A 17,969-nucleotide genomic window follows, 5' to 3' on the forward strand; every position below is an offset into this window, starting at 1 on the left:
CACATATAAATGTAATTTTTACCAAAATAAACATAAAATATTTCCAACTTCAAACACATATTTCTTGACCATATAAATAAAAGATATGTCATGAGGATCAATGCTATTATTAACACAATATAATAGTTCACATATCACATGACACTAATAATACTCCTACAATTTTTTTAGAAGATAATATTAGTTGTTAATTTGTTAATTTTTATTAGTAAGAAAGATTTAAATCTAGTATGTCTCTCTCCCTTGACCCTTAACCATACAATATAAACAACAAAAGATCATGATACTTAAGCATGACTCTACCTCTTACATATTAATAAAAGGAAAAAATAAAATAAATAAAAAAAGAAAAAATCATCTGATTTGAACTTCTCCAATTCTTCTAATGAGTAATGTTTATCTAAAACCGCAAACCCCTTTCTTTATTATTTGCCAACTTGGCATTCTTTGTGCAATTTGCAACTCCACAAGAGCACAAATTAAAGACATGACATAACTTGTGTTCTTTCATGTAAGAGCTCTTGGAGAGATCTTTGTTACTCAGAACAATGCCATTAAACTGCATCTTTCTTTCTTGGCCTCAGCTAATTCATAGGCAAACAGACTGCATGCACAAACCAAATTCACTTTTTGCCTAGAAACAACTAAATCATCAATTTGTCACACCATCTTTGATCTCAAACTGGATAGACTATGGGGGAAACCATTAGTGCATAACCAAAATAACAGCACAAAAAAATTGTTCTACACACCTGCATCCTGTTAAAGGATAAGCTATCTTCAAAAGGTATGTGCTGCTGAGTCTTGTGACCTTACATAACTGAGATGAACTTCTTGTGGCAGAAGATGATATTTAATATTAAGATCTTCAAGAATTTTCTTTAACTCCAGGACTAATTCAGATCTTCGGCTGTTCCTTTCCTTATAGTTCTGAAAATTTATGGTGTGAGTAACATTTAGACACATTTTCATCTTATTTACATTCTCAATATCCTTAACCAATACGTTGTGGTTGGAGCACCAGTGTTGAGGCTTACTCTCCAAATATCTGAAAATTTTATCCAAAAATATCAATTGACTAGAAATACACAGATAATGGAGACAATGTGCAAAGAAATCAGCCATCTCTAGTTTAAACAAGCACTATGGTAATAAACTATATCAGGAAAGTAAAATTGAAGTACAACATTTTGCTCCACAACAATGGAAGGAAAAGAACCGTGAAGTTAGATTAGTCATCATATTTATGAACATTATAATAGTATACTATTGGTAACCTCCTGGATCTACTACATATTTCTACCCCCGATCACCACCCTCCCTTTTGCTAGAACTCAACCAGAGGATAGATATAGATAAAAAAAAAAAAAAACATACAAAGCATTCAACTTAAATCTTATAATAACAGAATTAATAGCTAGAGCATAGTAAGAACATACGCTTTTAACTTCGCCTTTAAAGCTCCAATACTTTCAATAGAAGTAGAAACATCAACAGAAAATTCAACTGAATCTTGCATTTCTGGACTCCTGTAGAAGTTACTGATTGGCTTGGTTGCCAGAACTGAATTTGGATAGAAAATCTTTTCATTATCATATCTCAGAAAGACTGTAGTTAGTATGTTCATCTCTTCCACAACCATCTGTAAAGCATAATGAATGTGTCAGTCAGGTATTCTTTCTCATATGAATGTTGAGAGAGATCTGAGTTGAAAACTACCTGAACACCATCAACGACACAGCGATCACCAATATCAAACGGGTGTATCACAAAAACAAATATAATAGCTTCAAATACAGCCTTGGCTGTGTTGCCAAACATGAAGACCACAAGTAAAAGCTGGGATGAAATAAAGACAAGAACTTGAGTGTTTAAGAAACCCATAATAAGAAGCCACACAACAGTGATCACAATAATCACAATTACAGAAGCAAGCATATTCAAGTCATCAACAGCAGTTTTGGCATCATTTAGTGAATGTACAAGTGATCGGCGTTCAAGGTAGACTTTCACCTGAAAAACACGAATAATGTTGAGCATCATGCTCGTGGCATTGCAATAAATAACAACTTGATAGCTGGAAATAAAACATATGCCTGCTGTGAAAGACAATTTTTTATGCTTGATCCCGGGTTTTGAATTTAACAAATCTATATGTGAGCATCAACTCATCATGTTCCAGAAGTTTCAGTGCAGCAAAATTGAAACTGAAAGAAATTGGATCCTCATATATTGTTCACCAAAATTCTTAATATAAAACAAGAATGGTAAAAGAAACTATTTTTTTCTTTGACAAAAGGAAACATTTTGAAAATTGAATCTACGTAAATGCTCAATAAACATAGTCTAGGCCTTCTGATAAAATAAAATGTAACATAGACTGTAAGAAAACAACTTTACCAGCCAGTTCTTCAGAGACTTCCTCTTAATTCTTCCAGTCTCAACTGCCCCTTCAAATAGTGGAAGAACATTTTCCACTTCTTCAATTTTCATGAATCGCAAGAGGTCATCTTTCTCGATATACCTAGAAACATTTAGGGTGAAAAGAGAAGAAAAGACAATAATTCCAGAGAATTGAATCAGAAAAAAAAATTGCAGTTTTCAGAGGGTAACAATGTTACTTGTTTCCTGGCTTGGCTACGTTCCTGAAAATTCTATAAGCAGCTGCCTTTGCTTCCCACTCGCTAGTAATTTCATTGTCTTTCTGGTCACTCTCATCTTCAAAGGCACTCTCTGGTGTATAGGAAATGGTAGACAACCCAGAACTGCTTATCACATTAATCAACCCTTTCATAGTCCAAGCAGAAACTTTCTCTTGTTTCATTTTCTTGAGCTTGTCTACATCAATGACTTGTTCTTCCTTCCCTTCATTCTTATTAATCATGGCCTTAAAACTGAGTCGACCACTACTCGACATGTTGCCTACTGTTTCAGCCATATCCATCAAGGGAGGACCTGAAAGTGTCCTCAGAATGTATTGGTGAAAGATTGATACTTGGACCCTATCAAAAAATCTCGTAGATTGAAAATTTGAAGCTAACAGCTTTATCAAAAATGTTTTGGCTAACCATATAGCTGCTCCAATAAGACAAGAAGCAAGGGCCCTAGTAATGTAATTAAGAATCCTAGTAAACTTTCTGGCTGTCTCCACATCATGGTGGAAAAGCAGAACCCATGTCAAAAGAACCAAACTTAACCATACAAAGCCCTGAACACTATTCTTCACACCATAAACAAAATACAAAACTTTTTTCTTAAACAAGAAGTTCCTCTCAATCAAGAATACCAAAACATTGATAAACCACTCAGTGACCAATCTACCACATAGTATAACCAGCACCAACACACACCATTTCCACAGTTCCAAACCCCAAATTTCCCAATGTTGCAACTTATGATCTGTCAAGCTTGCAATCAAAAACCCCATTATGCAAACAAAAGCAAACCACTCAACAAAACCCAGTACACTATACTTCTTACCCGATCTCTTGGTCATTTCAATAAGTGCAGCCTTGTACACTTCTTCATCATCATCATCTTCTTCCCGCGGAGTCCCAAGCAAGGGGGTTCTTGGGGTAACAATAGTTGCTTCAGAAACATTCTTGTTGGAAGAATTCCTTGCAGATAAATTGGAACTTGTCATTTGAGCCTTTTCTACAACAAAGGTTGCGTCTTTTGGACATGGTGGCTCCACCAATCTGGACTTTGGCTTCGAAAATTCCGACCGACACATCAACCTCTTTGTAGTTGTCACCAACTCTGAGGAAACTTGACCCTTGTTTCTTAGATTCTCAAGCTCTGTGAGTTCACCATGTGAATCTGTAAACCCTTTACCTATGTGGGTGCTGTGCTGAGGAGAAAGGGAACTGATTTCAGCTTCTAGGGAACTTCTAGAATCTCTATGATCCTTCTCTGCATGCATGGCTTCTTCAGAGTCTGAAATTCGTAGAACAACCTCGTCATTCTTTGTCACTTTCTTGTCTGCCACGCCTTTGTCTTCTTCCATGACAAGGTGACAACTTTCTAGCTTCTCCAAACGCAGTGTAAGATTTCAATCAATACAACAACGATTTTCAGCAATATTGAAGCTGAAACTAGCAACAGGGTAACTAGGGGTTAGTGAAAATGGATATTTTCCAGGAAAGTTTGAAACTTTCTTATAATGCCGCTTGTAGAAATGCAAATGTTTAAGGTTGCTGCCGAAACAACAGAAGTACAAATATAATACTAGATGGAACCGGTGGTTAAGTATCTATTGGATAACTATTATCTGAATCTGAAATAGTTACTCTAGTTTTCATGTGAGAATGAATGCATGTTTGTTTTTACGTGAAATGATATTTTTGATGCAAGAAAGTAATTTTGTTAAGCCGTCATAAATTTTTTTATGTCAGATTTACATTAAATTATATCTATAATACTTTTAACTTCAATCTAAACATACACTAAACATTGTTAAAAGCAAATGAGGAAATCAGGCAACGATTTTTGGAGAGTGTGAAACGTGGATGTTGTTGTGCATGGTGGAAGGAAATTAAGGCGGAGTGTCATTGATAGCCAGAAATGTAGCGAGTCAAACTCTTTATTCTATGACTTTTTCCATGAAATTAGGTACTATTATTCCGGACTCAATCTGTTTAAAATTAGGGAAAGTATATTTCAACATTCTTGAGGTGTATAAATATATTGAGAGATAAGAGAATAATAGAGATAAATGATTGATTTAATTTATAGGTTAAAATATATTTGTTCTTCTTGTATAGTGTTTATTTTTGTAATTTTAGTTTTTCATTTTTAAATTAAGATATTTTATTATTTTATTTGTGCTTATATGCCAAGAGTTAAATGGAGTGAAAAAAAAAATATCTTAATAGAACCTGAAGTCATAATCTTTTAGACAATAATAAAAGAATGAATTATTATACCATATTTTTAGCTTGTCTTTCTTGTCCAATATTATTGAAAACAATATTTCTTATGTATCATGACTTCCTGAGTTATTAAATTTTTTATTTATTATAAAAAAATATAAATTAAAAATTAATTGAGTATCTAAATCTTTTTTATTTTAATTTATACAATTTTACATATTTTAATTTTGAATAATTTATATATTTTTATATGATTTTATTTAATATAAATTCATTAAATTTTAATATGAAAACATTGTTTTTTATTTTATCCTAGTTATATAAATTGAATTTCATAAACTAATATGTAAATTTTACATAAATTATTTTATATAATTTATAAAAATTATGTAAATTTATTTTAATATATAAAATTTTATATTCTAATTATAAAAATGAATATATGATTCCATGAATTATTTATATAACTATTTTATGTAATTATTTGTTTTAATATGTAAATTATTTTATTCTAATTATACAAATTAATAAAAAAAATTACTTTTAATTATTTAGATAAGTTACATAATAATATTTTCATTTTAACATTAAAAAAATTTAATAAATAATATTTTTATTCCAATTATATAAATTAAATAAACTTACATACATTAATATGCAAATTATTTATATAGATTATTTTATGTAATTTACAAATTACATAGAAAATAATGCGTAAATTATTTTATTCTAATTATTTAAATTAATAAAATCTTAATATTTAATTTTCAAATAATTTACATGTTAATATATGTTAAGTTAAAAGACATTTAAGTCTTAAAGATGAATCAAAACTTCTAATTATTTTGATTAGATGCAAATAAACACAAATGATAAAACTACGTTTGATATGCTATCATATCATGATCTATCTTATATAACATTTAAGTAATGTATTTAAGACTTTCATTTAATAATATATGTTTGAGATTCTTTCATGCAGAAAACATTCTCCAAGGATCTACCAAAGTCCTATGAAAAATAAAATAAATTTCCAATATGAAAGACATTGATCCTCATCAAAAGGAACGCTCTGTTGATGAAAGAAGTGACTTTCATACTGAGGTACTAGGCATACTACCCTATCATCATAGACTTTGCATGAACAAGGGATGTACATTTAATGTAAGCATTAAATGCTTTGACGACCTCAAGATCTCAGACAAAGAATAAAGTGAAGAATTCAACCATTAAGAGATAACAAATACTTGGATATGAAGGCTATATATAGAAGAAGCTTTGAAGAAACAACATACGAACAATTACACGAATCATTCTTTCATTATTTCTTGTAAAAAAAATTTTGTAAATTCTTGTAAAGATACTAAGCTTTCAAAGCACCTTGTATACCTTGAAAGAAAATAATTAAAGTGTTGAGTGATATATCAGTTTGTAAGACAACCATTAATTTTAGTCAGTGTGCAAACTTTCAAAAATCTTGTTGATTTGTTTAGAGATAGTAGTAATTTGGTAGAACAAAGAATATTGGTGTTAAGTCAAACTTGGGATAGAGCTTGTAAGTGTAAGAGCTAGAAGTGACAGTGTACAATACTTGTAACTTTAATAAGTTTTTGGAAACTTGGTGGTTGCCATGAACTAGACGTAATCTCAAGGTTGAGATGAACCAATATATAATTTTGTGTGTTTTATTGTTGATTAACTGGCAAAGGGTTAGAATTTATTTTTAGATCTTATATCTTTTTTGTTTTTCAAAGAAAATTGTTTTCTTCATTGTCTAATAAAGTGTAAATCAAAACATGTCTAAGTTTTTTTAGGTTTATCTACATCATATGATAAAAATGTGTTTAACAATCTTAAGAAAAAACAGTAAATTTCTAAAAACACAATTAAATCCCCCCCCCCCTTCTTGTGTTATTTGCTTTTACAGATTGGCAGATAACCAACTTCAGTTCATCACTGAGGGAGCATCTCTCACAAGACCACCAGGCTTCACTAGGGAAGACTAACATTACATGAAGGACAGGATGGAGATGTACATAAAGTCCACCCATTATAGAATTTGGCTCATCATTAACAATAAGGATATTCCCATCACCAGACCTGAAGTTAAATGGACAGATGACGATCTAGCCATTATGGAGCTCAATACTAAAGCCATATATACTTTGACATGTGCTCTATCAAAGAATGAGTACAACAAGATTTGTAGGCTGAAAACTACTAAAGAGATCTGGGACTTATTAAGCATAAACTATGAAGGCACTGAAGATGTCTAACTAAGGAAAGTCATGACTCTGACCAGACACTACAAAAGTTTCTTGTTGAAGGATGGAGAGTCTGTGGATGACATGTTTGAGAGACTTCAAGTTCTTCCAAAAAATATTGAAGCTCTGGGACAAACATACTCCAAGGCTCATATAAACTTAAAAGTGTAACATCCCAATTTTCGTCAACTAGATTAAAAAGGATTGTTATTTATAAATAAATAGAGTTTTAAAAAAATGATGAGATTTTATAAATAAATAAATAAAGAGATATAATTATTAATTAAAATAATGATTTGAGGGAAAATAAAAAGGATATTTTATTTATTTGTTTGATAGAGAATAAAATAAAGTTTATTTTTATAAAATAATAAATAAATAAATAAATAGAGTAAACCTAGCTATAAATAGCGTTAGGTCAGTTTTCACACTGACGGTGTCTCTTCTTTCCCTCATATTTGTTTTCTCTCTTCTCTTGTCTCCTCCAAAACTCTTTCTTTTTCCCGCAGCCCACAAAACTTGTCTCAGAAAAACAATGATCTCGGACTCATTCATCGTTAGATCGTCGTGAAATTTTAGCAGCAAGTTCGCAATCCAATTCCGAACATTCTCACCGTTGGGAATTTGAAAATAACGTCTAAGCTTAGACGAAAACCCTTCACATTGTACCCTTTTTATTTTCCCGCAGAAACCCAAAACTGTCTCGGTAAAACCACGATCCCGGTTTCGTTAACCGTTGGATTGTCATGAAATTTGGATATGTTGTTAGACATTCAATTGCGCACACTTTCACCGTTGGGATTTTTGAGATAATGTTCACGGAGGGAGAAAGAGGAATCACATGAAGACAGTACAAGTGGAGGCTTCAATCTCTTCTCCGTCTCTCTGACGTTCGAGAATTATATCGGAGCAATCGGAGGAAAAACTGGAGGAATATCAGGGAACCGCTAGAGATGCCGCAATTTTTGTCGGAAGACACGTGAGTCCTCTTAGAGGTAAGGGATGAGTTATTCACAATTGGGGGTTAGTGAGAACATACGTAGGGATCCTTAGAGAATTAAATTTTGGTTTATTTTGGGATGTTTATTGAATTATAATTTTTCTTTATGATTATGAATACAATATTATTGTGTTCTGTGTACCAATTGATGTCCTGATGAGAATTGATTGATAAATTTGAGTGTTCTTGATGTCTGTGTTTAACCCATGATTTTGATACAATTATGAGAAACTATTTCAGAGGTTTTACATCCCATGTTGTGATAAAATCTTTTGTATAAATTGATATGTTGAGATTGTGAAATGATGATTCAAACTGTGAGTATGTGATAAATTGAACATGTGACGGATGATGAAATACATGTGTATTGAGATTATACCATTGTGATTGGGATTAAGTGTATGTGATAAATTGAGTATGTATATGATTCAGATATATATGTGCATTGAGGTGTTGTGTGCATTGAGTTGTAAACTATGAATTGTACAAACACACGATCATAAGTCCCTTCAAGGGCGACGAGTTAATGCTAAGTCTCTTTTAGGGCGACGAGTTGATGCTAAGTCCCTTTTAGGGCGGCGAGTTGATGCTAAGTCTCTTTTTGGGCGACGAGTTAATGTTAAGTCCCTTTAAGAGCGACGAGTTAATGATAAGACCCTTAAAGGGCGACGAGTTAAAACTATTTTGAGAACAATTGAGGAGTCATATGTTTTGTACAGTTCATAGATAGAGTCTGTGTGCTAAAATATTTTCTGGGTTGGACCTGAATCAGGTGGGAGAGGCCCTAACAGACTCTTCGGAATGTAGGCCTTGGGGGTCACACGGTTTGAGTGCTCCTTTAAGCCTATGTTGATCCCATATGGTTGGGCATTCTCGCAAAACACTGTGACCCTAACTGGTCTCCCTATGATATTACCTAGTGAGAGTGACTTGACTTGCTAGTGTGTGGTTTGTCTTGTCATGTACCCATAGGCACCCGACGAGGTTTTTCACTGACATGGTACCACATTGCATATAGGCTTGAGTCTTAACATAACTGTTTCATGCGCTTGCTAATTGTTTATTATGAAATTGATGTGTTATTATGTCTTGATCAGAGCGTGTAATTCTTGTGTAATGTGATTGATGATTGAAAAGTGTGATTGATGGATGAAAAGTGAACTTTGAATGACAAAGTGGTGGAATTACGTGAATTACTTGTAAGTAATTTTTATTTGGTTTATATGAAATGTATATCTAGCTGTCTTGTTTCTCTATTAGTTAGGAATGTGATAACTCACTCCACATGTGTTGTTTGTGTTTGGATCCTGTGATGATCTTGAACTTTGTGGTCGGGGGAGCAGATGACTAGGTGAATTGCTTTAAGGAACATTATGTTGAAGGACATCAAGACATAACGCTCTGATAGAATGTGACAGTAAGACATAAGTTTTTATATTAATTACATGATGTTAGTCTATTTTATTTTATTTCACTGATTTAATAAAATATCTATGTAAATTTTGACGGTCTTATTTTGAGTCGAATATGTTTTTAATAAGTTTTAATTGATAACAGTGAAGTGAATGTGAACCTTTTACCCGTGTGAATTTGGTTACCGATATTTTTATATATTTTGTGTATATATATATATATATATATATATATATATATATATATATATATATATATATATATGTCGGGGTAGAGGGTGTCACAGAAAGCATTGGACAACTTTCCTAAGGCGTGGGAACCCAAGACCAGAACCATCCAGGAAGCAAGAGATCTTTAAAATCTTGCAAAGGATGAGTTGTTAGGCATTATGAGATCCCATGAAGTTCCCTTCAAAATTGGGAGCATCTATAAAAGAAGAATTCCATAGCCCTCAAGTCTGAAGAATCAAGCTTCAGAAGAAAAGAAAAGAAAAACTTGTCCAAAGCTTTTCATGTGCAAATGCAGGAATCTGATGATTCAAACAACTCTGATGGATCAATTGATGATGAAGTGGCCCTAATGTCTAGAAAGTCCAAACAAATGATGAAGAAGAAGGGAAATTTTAAACACTCCTCCAAACATAAAGATTTTAGATTCAAAAAGAAGAACAAGGAGGAAAACAATGAGATAATTTATTGAGTGCAGAAAGCCTAAACATAGAAAGGTTAAATGTCTTCAACTAAAGAAGAAACGATACATTGGGGTTAATAAGAAGAAAAGTATGATGGTAACCTAGGATGACTCAAATAGTGAATAGAGTACCAGTTCAAACGATAAACAAGCCAACATTTGTCTCATGGTAGACACAGACGTTAAGGTTGAGGTAAAAACCTGTTCTGAATATGATACTTCTTCTTGTGCTTCATCAAATGATGAAGATTACGTATTATGATGTTATTCTTCATATCTATGATATGATTTCTCTTCAGTGTAAAATGTTTAAAGAAAAATTCAAAGTTTGTGCTTCTGAAAACACTGAATTAAAGAAATCAAATGAGGATCTGAAAAAGAAGATCCAAACTCTAAAAGAGAGTCTGAGCCTGGCTAGTAAGACTGATGAAACTTCCAGTGTTGAAAAACTAAGGGAATAAGTAGAATGTCTTACTAATGACTTAAGGAATTTTCTAGAAGTTCAAAAACTCTCACCACTCTTTTGAAATTCCATCAACATCCCCATGATAAGTTTGGTCTAGGCTTTGAAAAAGGAGAACCTTCTCCAAAGTCAGATTCTGCTTCAGACAAATGTGACTTTTGTTGTAAATTTGGACACTCCAAGTTCAAATGCATCCATAAGAAGAAACAAATGTCTAAGGGTACTGACTATGTTGGACCCAAAAAGATATGGGTACCAAAATCTCAAATAGTGCATGTTATAGATATCCTTGGTAGGAAAAGTCCAGGGTTTAAGATGGTACCTGGACAATGGATGCTCACGACACATGATAGGGGAAAGTATATGTTCCTAAACCTAAATCCACATGAAGGAGGATCAGTTGCCTTTGGAGGCATAGGTAAGGGAAAAATCTCTAGTATAGACAAAGTTCTTATTCCCTCTCTAGCCTCCATAGACAAAGTCTTGTATGTTAAAGATCTGAAGTATAATCTACTTAGCATAATTCAATTATGTGATAATGGTTATATTGTTTCCTTCAACAAAGACCAAGTGTATAGTCAAGACAGAAAATAACAAGTTTTTCTTTACCGCCAAACAACACAATAATATGTATGAGATTGATTTGATAGATCCTAGTCAACAAAATGTAACATACATGTTGTCCAAAGAAGATGAAAGATGGCTTTGACATAAAATACTTGGGCATGTCAACTTAAAACATATTTCAAAACTATCCAAAAAGTATTTAGTCAAAGGATTGCCCAGGATCTATTAGAAAATTCATCTTCTCTGTGAAGCATGTTAACAAGGAAAGCAAATCAAAACCTCTTTTAAATCAAAAGATGTTGTTTCCACTTCCAAACTGTTATAGCTGTTGAACATGGATCTATTTGGACCAACTAGAACTTTGAGTCTGGGAGGAAAGAAGTATAGCTTGGTCATAGTTGATGACTATTCAAGATATACTTGGGTATACTTCCTTGCTCACAAGCACGAGCCTTTCAAAAAATAAATATTTTGTAAAAGAGTTTGAAATGAAAAAGGTTTTTGCATCTCTAATATCAAGAGTGACCATGGAACTGAGTTTGAAAATTTTGAGTATAGATCATTCTCTGAAAAAAATGGTATTTTCCACAGCTTCTCTTCACCGAGAACACCTAAACAAAATGGAGTAGTTGAAAGAAAAATTAGAACTATGCAACAAATGACTAGAACCTTGCTCTATGAAAAGTCACTTCCTAAACACTTCTAGATAGAAGCAGTTAATACAACATTGTATGTTCAAAACTGAATATTGATCAGACCATTGATAAAAAATACTCCCTATGAATTTTGGAAAGGAAGAAGACCTACCTTTTCATACTTCCATCCATTTGGATGTGAGTGTCTTATCCTGAACACTAAAGATCAATTTGCAAAGTTTGATTCTGAAGTGGATAAAGGGATTTTTCTTGGTTTTTCTAATACATCTAAAACATATAGGGCTTTTAACACTAGAACTTTAGTTGTGGAAGAATCCATTAATGTTAAATTTAATGATGAACTAATGTCTGATAAGAGTTATTAGATCTTGAGGATGATTTTGCATATATGCATATAAGATCATTTGTACCTTCTAAAGAGAAAGATATCAAATAGTTTGAAGAAATTCTTCATCAAACTGAAGAATCATCAGATTATAAGCCTTAGACAAAGGACTAAAAGTTTGTCCATCATCATCCTCAAGATCATATCATCAGAGATCAGGCTGAAGGAGTCAAGACCAGATCATCATTCAAGGATCTTGCTTTATGTGCTCTTGTGTTTGAAATAAAGCCCAATACCATAGAAGAAGCTCTAACAGATAATGATTGGATCACTGCTATGGAAGAAGAGCTTCACCAGTTTACCAGAAACAATATCTAGACTCTTGTTCCTAAACCTAAAAACAAGAGCATCACTGGAACAAGATGGGTATTCAGAAACAAACTGGATGAACAAGGAAAAGTGGTAAGAAACAAAGCTAGGTTAGTAGTTCAAAGCTATAACCAGTAAGAAGGTATTGATTTCACTGAAACTTTTGCTCCTGTTGCTGGACTTAGATTTATAAGAATCATGCTTGCCTCTGTTGCTCATAAAAACATAAAGCTTTTTCAAATGGATGTTAAAAGTGCTTTTTAAAATGGCTTTATTGAAGAGGAAGTGCATCAGATAACCCCTTGGCTTTGAAGATCATACAATTCCATACTTTGTTTTCAAACTACAAAAGACTTTGTATGGTCTGAAATAGACACCTCGTGCTTGGTATGACAGGCTGAGCTTTTTTCTTTTAGAAAATGGCTTTATGAGAGGAAAAGTAGATACAACTCTCTTCAGAAGAAACATTGGCAAGGATTTCATTATAGTTCATATATGTGCTGATGATATTATCTTTGGAACCACTAATGAATCTTTGTGCAACGAATTCTCTTATCTAATGAAGATTGAGTTTGAGATAAGCAAGATGGGAGAACTTAAGTTCTTTTTGGGGGCTTTAGATTATGCAAAATAGCAAAGGAATTTACATCCACCAGCAAAAATACACTAAGGAACTTCTGAAGAAGTTTAAAATGGAAGATGTTGTTAACCTATTGGCAAGTGCACCAATTTGTCCCAAGTAGTAAAGTTAAAACATAAGTCCGAGTGTCGAATCCACAGGGACTTTGTTTGCATTTAGGTAGATGAATATTTAATTAAGAAAAAGATTTGAAAAATGTTGTAGAAAAACAGTAAATTAAATTGACAAAGAATTAAATTAAAAGAAACAAGGAAAGGAATTAAACATGCATTTAAATTAATTAATTAAAAACATGAAAGGGAAGAAAAGCCAATATTATAGAAGTTAAATTTAGAAGATGAGAATGTTGGAAACTTAGCCTACCAAAGCTACTCTTGATGTAATATTAATGATTTTTCTCTATTTATAATTATTCCAATTTACACCGGCATATACTAATATACTATAACCAAGATCCCTCAAGGGAAAGAGCCTAATTTATCTATTTTAACTTTGAAATTCCTTTGTAGAGAGCAAATAGTTAAATTGTATTAAGAATAGAGATGTATAACAGGCTAAACAAATTCAACTTATCCCTAGTGATGACTTTATTTAGATACCCTTTCCCAGTTCAATTAGAAAATAATGTTTCCCAATGCTACCCCTAAAACTTAGTATGCAAATGGGTGATCAAGCCACAAGCAATAATTTAAGCACAAGAAAGGATAATGCAAAAGTAATATTATTAAATAGATAGAAAGATAAATTACATCAAAAATAGTTGACTGTCAAGTTCCTAATAAAGGGAGTTTAGCCTCTCATTGTCATAGGAGGCGTTACAAATGCAAGAGGGAAATATTTAATAAAAGGGGAATGGATAAGAAAGGGAATGAAGGGTGTAACATATATATATATATATATATATATATATATATATTAGTAATTATATTTTATGTTTGATTATTTGTTGCATTATTTTTTCTGTAATTATTTTCAAGGAGGTTAATTTACTTAATAGAGGGGTGTGGGTAGATAAGAATCTAGCTTGTCAAAGAAGTCTCTCGAGAAAACTTTTCAAAGAAGCCATGAGGAAGCCTCTTAATGAAGCTTCTCAAGGAAGCTACATGAAGCTGTCTCGGTAAAAATGCTGCCCAGCCTTCTTTAACCATTGGATCTTCTCAAAATTTGGTCTGGAGCTTCATAGAACACTTGTCCATGATCTGATCGTTGAGATCTTTAAGAAGACTTCTGGAGTGTCACAATGCTTACGTTTCCGAGAGCATTAGTCACTTGTGCATTTTGAGCCTTGTAGTCCAAGTAGCTTTGGAAAAATGCCATTTCTTCTCCTTCTTTCTTCCAAAACCATTTCCAACGTTCCAAGATCTTTCTCCATCACCCACAACCACCAGTAGCCACCACAAACCGCCATTGTTCTCTGTTGAAACCCCACACCGAAAGGGACCCTTCAACCGAAGCGGAATCTTCCAACTTGCCTTGCGGCTTCGGTAGAGAACGAAGCCCTAATCTGACCTTTCATTTTCCTTCGAGGTAAACATGGTTCTACGCTTGTTTCTTGTTAGTTTTATCTTACCTTTGCATCATTTCTAAGTTTGGAAACCGTCATTGCATGTTTTACGCTTCCTCTGAACAACCCTAGAGCAAATAGACTTTGTAAAAATTATCCTTTTCTGAAATAGGTGCTATTTTCGTGACCTTCACTAAACCCCGATCACATTGGCATGATTGGAATTTCAAAATGATGTCCATTTGTAAAACCCAAAATGCTCTCAGCCCTTTCATGTAGTGACGTGGGTGTTTGACCCAGAGCATTGTTATTAGCTTTGTTTTCTGAAATCCATATTAAGTCTCCTTTGTTTTGGTATGGTAGAGGCTTGCGTGGAACCGACGAGCGAGGACGATAAAGAAATCTCCAAGTGACGTGATGAGGAACCCACGAGTAGCTCACAATAGGTGAGGGGAGTTTATTATAAAATTTACCATTTTAACACCATAGTTAAGGTCGGGGAACTTAGCTATGAGAATAATTGTTTGTCCCTATTGCATGCTGATTTTTCCTTTATAGAAAATGATGTTTTTAACTAATGGGATGCAATATAATTGTCCTTGATGTGCATGCGGGTTTTCCAAGAGAAATAATGTTTTAACTAATTGTAGAAGCAAGCTTCATGATGTTGAACCAAGAAATTTTGATGATGCCAAAAGCCCAAGTGATTGATTCAAGATTGATTCAAGACTTCAAGATCAAGCATCAAGAATCTGATCCAAGATTCAAGATTCAAGAGAAAAAATCAAGAAGCAACAAGTCAAGACTTCATATAAGATAAGTATTAAAAGATTTTTTCAAAAACCAAATAGCACAGTTTTTTTTTACAAAATAAATTTCTCAAATTTTCTAAGTTACCAGAGTGATTACTCTCTGGTAATCGATTACCAGTTATCAGTAATCGATTACCAGTTACCAGCTTGGTTTTCAAAATGTTTTCAAATGGTTTGCAACGTTCCAAAATGATTTTCAAATAGTGTAATCGATTACACTATATTAGTAATCGATTACAAGTGAATCTGAACGTTGGAATTCAAATCCAATTGTAAAGAGTCACAACTTTTTATAAAATGCATTGTGTAATCAATTACACCTTTGTGGTAATCGATTACCAGTGAACAGTTTTGAAGAAAAAGTTAAATTATAACTCTTAACATGGTTTTCTCTAAAGTCACAACTTTTCCAATGGTTTCTTTGACCAGACATGAAGAGTCTATAAAAGCATGACTTTGGCACACATTTAAAAAATATATATGATATTCTTCCAAACAATTCTTTTTCACAATCTTTCTCTAACCATTGCCCATTGTTTTTTCTTTGCCAAAAAGCTTTCTAAACTTTGTTACAAAACTTTGTTTTCCTGCAAGTGGAAATTCTGCAGAAAACAAAAGTGTGCTATCTTTTCATCCCTTCTTCCTCTTGACAAAAGATTCAAAGGACTAACTGCCTGAGAATTCTTTTTTATTCTCCCTTCCCCCTCTTGACAAAAGATTCAAAGGACTAACCACCTGAGAATTCTTTTGATTCTTCCCTTTCCCTTTAAACAAAAGATTTCAAAGGACTAACCGCCTGAGATATCTTTTGTTTCCCCTTACAAAGATTCAAGGGACTAACCGCCTAAGAATTCTTTGTCTTAACACATTGGAGCGTACATCCTTTGTGGTACAAGTAGAGCGTACATCTACTTGGGTTGTTATACTGAGAATAAGATAGGGTACATCTCTTGTGGATCAATTCAAGTGGAGCGTACATCCACTTGGTTGTACAAAGAGAACAAGGGAGGGTACATCTCTTGTGGATCTTTGCTTGTAAAAGATTTTACAAGGTTATTGGAAATCTCAAGAACCGGTGGTTGCTTGGGAACTGGATGTAGGCACGGGTTGTTGCCGAACCAGTATAAATCTTGTGTTTGTCTTCTTCTTCCCTACACTCTTTAATTTTCGTTGTGTACTTTTCATTTCCACTTTACTTTTTGTCTAAGTTATTGTTTCTATTCTTTACTTTCTCATAACTTAGTAGTAAAGCCTAATTGAATCTAGTAATATTAAGAAGGATAATTTTTAATTAGTCAAGACACGTTTATAATTAATTCAACCCCCCCTTCTTAATTATTCCGAGACCACTTAACACTAATGGGATGCGATATAATTGTTATTGATATGCATGCTGATTTTTAGGAAAAACTATGTTTTGACGAATGGGATGCGATATATATATTTATTGTGATGAATGAAATTGGTGTCTTTATTTGATTTATGTTGTTTGAAGACCGGGGGAGTGTAAATCTCAGGCATGAAAGAAATATATATGTATGGAATGCAATTTATTGTTGATGTCTCTATTGAGGATTTTAATTGATATGTGGTGATATTGATAATTATGATGATATTGATTTGAGATGATATTGTTAATAAAGATCATGTCAACATGAATTGATGTTATTGTTGATGATTATGTGAATATGAAATGGGGTTGTTGTTGTTGTTGATAACGTCATTGAGATGAGATGATGTCTATGTTGAGAATGATATGAAAATGGAATGTTGATTGATGTTGGAAATGCATTAGCATGTGCATGTTGTGTATGTTCATGGGGGGTGCATTGACCTTGTCAGATGGCCCATTCGTGGGGGACTAGAATGGTTAAAGAATCTAAGCATTCACTGCAGGGATGCTTAGGCACTTTAATTTGTCCATCGTCATTGCACTTGATGGTGTCCATGTTCGATATGTTGGATGTTGTGTATGTTCGTGGGGGGCGAAGTGCATTGACCTTGTCGGATGGCCCATTCGTGGGGGACAAGCGTGGTTAAAGAATCTAAGCATTTCTGAGGGGATGCTTAGGCGCTTTAATTGGTCCATGGTCATTGGCACTTGCTTTTGGTCATGTTCATACGTCGTATGTAGTGTATGTTCATGGGGGGAAGTGCATTGACCTTGTCAGATGGCCCATTCGTGGGGGACAAGCGTGGTTAAAGAATCTAAGCATTTCTGAGGGGATGCTTAGGTGCTTTAATTGGTCCATGGTCATTGGCACTTGCTTTTGGCCATATTCATACCTCATACGACACAGGAAAAAAATAATTGTGGCAGAGTGTACTTTGTAATGAGGGGGCGTGTCACCTGGTAGGGAACTCCTTTGGGCCCCAAGCTGATCACCTATGGGGG

General features: G+C 33.5%; 1 protein-coding gene across 1 annotated transcript; it reads right to left on the reverse strand.

Moving 5' to 3' along the window:
- Positions 1-582: 582 nt before the first annotated feature.
- LOC114368094 (mechanosensitive ion channel protein 10-like) lies at positions 583-4,006 on the reverse strand. The gene is made up of 5 exons (XM_028325457.1): positions 2,622-4,006; positions 2,401-2,524; positions 1,720-2,013; positions 1,440-1,642; positions 583-1,048 (listed from the first exon to the last, which is right to left on the reverse strand). The coding sequence occupies exons 1-5, from the start codon at positions 4,004-4,006 to the stop codon at positions 781-783; spliced, it is 2,274 nt and encodes a 757-aa protein (XP_028181258.1). The 3' UTR covers positions 583-780.
- Between the last annotated feature and the right edge of the window lie 13,963 nt (positions 4,007-17,969).

Source organism: Glycine soja, chromosome 9 (assembly GCF_004193775.1).
Source record: "Glycine soja cultivar W05 chromosome 9, ASM419377v2, whole genome shotgun sequence".
Classification (NCBI taxonomy): Eukaryota; Viridiplantae; Streptophyta; class Magnoliopsida; order Fabales; family Fabaceae; genus Glycine; species Glycine soja.